General features: G+C 38.4%; 1 protein-coding gene across 1 annotated transcript in view; it reads left to right on the top strand.

Annotated features, from left to right (window-relative positions):
* Positions 1-124: 124 nt before the first annotated feature.
* The window catches only part of sptbn1 (spectrin, beta, non-erythrocytic 1), a gene marked incomplete at its 5' end in the record, with an annotated part of 37,871 nt that continues 33,766 nt past the window's right edge, over positions 125-4,229 (top strand). The window contains 3 exons of the mRNA XM_016562278.1: positions 125-482; positions 1,374-2,244; positions 3,933-4,070. Coding sequence (XP_016417764.1) covers positions 125-482; positions 1,374-2,244; positions 3,933-4,070 — 1,367 coding nt within the window. The remainder of the gene's footprint in view (positions 483-1,373; positions 2,245-3,932; positions 4,071-4,229) is intronic.

The following is a 4,229-nucleotide window of genomic DNA, read 5'->3' as shown; positions in this document are numbered from 1 at the left end:
TTATACATTTAATGAATTCACAAAAACAAAAAATCTGCAATAATGAATTGCAGGTCCTAGAAGGTTAAAACTAGTAAAACAGTAATTTCTTTCACATATTTATTTTCTTAACTTTCCCATTTCTTTTCCACAGGACAATTTCGGATTCGACCTCCAGGCGGTCGAGGCAGCTACCAAAAAGCACGAAGCCATCGAGACTGACATCGCGGCGTACGAGGAGCGCGTGCTGGCGGTGGTGGCCGTGGCCAGAGAGCTGGAGACAGAGAACTACCACGACATCAAGCGCATCGCCGCGCGCAAAGACAACGTGCTGCGTCTGTGGGAGTATCTGCTGGAGCTGCTCAAAGCGCGCAGACAGCGGCTGGAGATGAACCTCGGCCTGCAGCGCGTCTTCCAGGAGATGCTCTACATCATGGACTGGATGGACGAGATGAAGGTGAGCGAGGAAGACGAGGATGGAGGAAGGAGAGGGAGCTGGTCGGGTTAAAAGCAAGAGGTCTAGATGAAAGCTAGAGAGATGCAGAGAAGCGCACAGAGAAATCAAATTTAAAAATAGATTCTAGCAATAGAAGTATGAAAAAATTGTTCAGCTAAATTTTTTATATGTTTAAAGATGTGATTATTTGCTTTAGGTTTTATTAACCATAATATTTGCTTAGATTGACTATGCTCTATATGTTTTGGGTCCTATAGATGCAGTTCTGTTTTTGCAATAATAATAATCATAATTTTGAAACTAATTTATTATTTTCCCTCGATATATATATATATATATATAATTAAAAAAAAAAAAAATTTTAAATAGGTTGCTCTGACCTATAAAAAGCTTTTTGTTGTGTTCTTTTGTCATTTTATTTTTTAATTTTTATTTCTTGTAAATATTCCGTTTTCCTATTTCGGTTTAATTTATTTTTATTTCAGTTTTAGTCAATTTAGTACTTCAGCATTTTTTTTATTTTCAGTGTTTTATTTCAGGCTTATTTTAATAGTTTTAGCTTCAGTTTGAGTATTAGTTAACACTAAAAACACTGCCTGAAATGGAATCATCAGGGTTATTATAATTAACTAAAAGTAAAACCATAAAACTATTTTCGTTACTTGAAATAAAATATTTTAATTGAAAAAAAATTTAATTAATTAAATAAAAAAAACCTTTAAACATATTTTATTTTCGCTAATTGCAAAGACAACATTTCTTTATTTTATTTAGTTTATCTTGACATACTAAAATAACTAAAACTGAACTAAAAATTAACGAAAACTATATAGACATATTAAAAAAAAACAAAGAAAAATTACAAAAACACAACAAAATTACTAAAACTTGAACTGAAAATTAAAACAACGAAAACAGAAAATATAAGAATAAAAACGAAACAAACCCTGTGACCCTCAGGTCATCCGTGACCGCGTGGCCCACATGGAGTTCTGCTATCAGGAGCTGACCCAGCTGGCAGTGGAGCGTCGCGCCCGTCTGGAAGAGTCCCGCCGCCTGTGGAAGTTCTTCTGGGAGATGGCGGAGGAGGAGGGCTGGATTCGCGAGAAAGAGCAGATCCTGTCCTCGGACGACTGCGGCAAGGATCTGACGGGCGCCGTGCGTCTGCTGAGTCAACACCGCGCTCTCGAGGACGAAATGAGCGGCCGCGCCGGTCACCTCCAGCACACGGTGCGCGAAGGTCAAGCCATGGCTGACGCTGGGCACTTTGGCGAAGATAAGATTCGCGAACGCATCGCCGACGTCCAGGCCCAATGGGCCGCTCTGGAACAGCTCGCTGCGGTGAGGAAAAAACGCCTGGAAGAGGCTTGCAGCCTTCACCAGTTCCAGGCCGATGCGGATGACGTCGACACCTGGACTTTAGACGCGCTCCGAATCGTCTCCACCGCTGACGTGGGCCACGATGAATTCTCCACTCAAGCTTTGGTCAAGAAACACAAAGACGCCTCGGCCGAGGTCGCTAGTTATCGCTCGGTGATTGACGCTCTTCACGAACAGGCCCAGTCCCTGCCTCCAGAACAGGTGCAGGCTGCCAACGTCAACGAGCGGCTGGCGGGCATCGAGGAGCGCTATAAGGAGGTCTCCGAGCTCAGCAGGCTGAGGAAACAGGCCCTGCAGGACGCCCTGGCGCTCTATAAGATGTTCAGCGAGGCGGACGCGTGTGAGCACTGGATCGACGAGAAGGAGCTGTGGCTCAACAGCATGGAGATCCCAGAGAAACTGGAGGACCTGGAGGTCATTCAGCACAGGTGAGAGGTCAAGTCTGTGTATTTGTGGTCGTATTTATCACAGGCTTGTGCCAATTATTTGGAATTTGTGGCATTGCAAATTTCACTAACTTTGCAGGTTTTGAGCTATTACTTGATTTGCATCATTTTTAAATGTTTGATGTTGGCTTGAGAAAACCTATCCAGATAGTTTCAAAGTAGTGTTAAATTTGAAAACTTGAATAAAAAAAATAAAGTCGTTTTAGAAGCTTGAAGCAGTTTTAAGTTTGATATCATTTACAAAGCTTAAATTTTGAAGCAGTTTTAAAAAGGCAAGGTTTGAATGAGTTTTAAGTTTGAAGTACTTTATAAAGCTAGAATTTTGAAGCAGTTTTATATTTGAAGTATTTTTAAAAATTTGAATTTTGAAGCAGTTTGAAGTATTTTTAAGTCTGAAATAGTTTTAAAAGGTTGCATTTTGAAAAGGTTTTAAGTTTGAAGCAGTTTATAAAGCTTGATGTTTGAAGTTTGAATTAGTTTTAAAAATGCAAGGCTTGAAGGCGTTTTAATTTTGACGTGGTTTTAAAAGTTTAAAACTGTTTTAAATTTGAAGTGTTTTTTAAAACTTGAATTTAAAGCAGTTTTAAGTTAAAAGTAGTTTTAAAAGCTTGAAGCGGTTTTAAGTTGGATTTAGTTTGAAACGTTTGAAGTAGTTTTAAAAATCCAAGGTTTGGAGGCATTTTAAGTTTGACAGTTTTAAAAGTGTAAAGCTTTTTTGAATTTCAAGTATTTTTTAAAAACTTGAATTTAAAGCAGTTTTAAGTTAAAAGTAGTTTTAAAAGCTTGAAGCAGTTTTAAGTTTGAAATTTTAAATATGTGCATTTTTAACCAATTTTAAGTTTGAAATAACTTTAAAAAAACTTACATTTTGAAAGTTTTAGGTTTTAATTAGTTTTAAAAATTCAAGGTTTGAAGGAGTGTTACGTTTTCAATTTGAAATAGTTTTAAAAGCTTGAAGCAGTTTTATGTTTGAAAGTTTAAATATGTGCATTCGGAATCAATTTGAACTTTGAAGTAGCTTAAAAAGTTTTGAAGCCGTTTTACGTTTAAGGTAGTTTAAAAAGCTTTAAAAGGTTGTTTTAAAAGTGTGAAGCAGTTTTAAGTTTGATGTAGTTTAAAAACCTAAATTTTGAAGCATTTTTAAATTAAGGAATTTTACAAGTTTGTAGTTTTTAAGTCCATGCTGCCATAAACGGATTGCTGTCCGGTTGCTAGGCAGTTGCTGTGGTGTTCTGGGTTCTTGCAAGGATGTTGCAAGATGGTTATTAGGATGTTCTGTGTTGCTTTTAGAAGGTTTCTAGGGTGGTCAGAAGTCTGAAGGTCTGAGACGAGTTTGGTGGATGTAGCTTGAATGCTCTAGGAATATTTGTCTAAGAAAAATAATAATGACTAATAAGTTTAGGTAGTAGAATTTTGGCTTTCTCAAGCCAGCATGATTAGGAGCGTTTACTGCCACAGCTGTTCATGCTGAGTCACGCCGCTGGAGAACAGCAGTACAAATGATCATCTGAACGTTCTCTGAGCTCGATAACAGATTGAACTCACTCTAGTGTGGCCAGGTATCACATTTTCCATTTCTCAAGGACAAATTGGCCCTTATTGTAAAACATGATTCTTCAGGAGTGCTGTTCTTGATGATTGTGTGATGAAATGTTTTAATTACCCTCCAGGTTTGAGAGTCTGGAGCCTGAAATGAATAACCAGGCGTCACGCGTGGCCGTTGTCAATCAGATCGCCAGGCAGCTCATTCACAGCGGACACCCGAGTGAGAAAGACATCAAAGCCCAACAAGACAAACTCAACACCAGGCAAGTCATAGCATTCTGTGCTGGTGACAAATGTATTTTTAAGTTCTGTGTAGAAAGCACAAATACCTGCTGAAAGTATTAGTATAGCTGGTCACCAGAACATATTGCTAGATACTGGTCATGGGATACTGATATGGCTGGGATACTTATATATATATA

This window comes from Sinocyclocheilus rhinocerous, unplaced genomic scaffold, assembly GCF_001515625.1.
Source record: "Sinocyclocheilus rhinocerous isolate Xijiao unplaced genomic scaffold, SAMN03320098_v1.1 scaffold671, whole genome shotgun sequence".
Lineage (NCBI taxonomy): Eukaryota > Metazoa > Chordata > Actinopteri > Cypriniformes > Cyprinidae > Sinocyclocheilus > Sinocyclocheilus rhinocerous.
The sequence above is the reverse complement of the archived record's forward strand: the minus strand, read 5'-3'. Positions and strand labels throughout refer to the sequence as shown.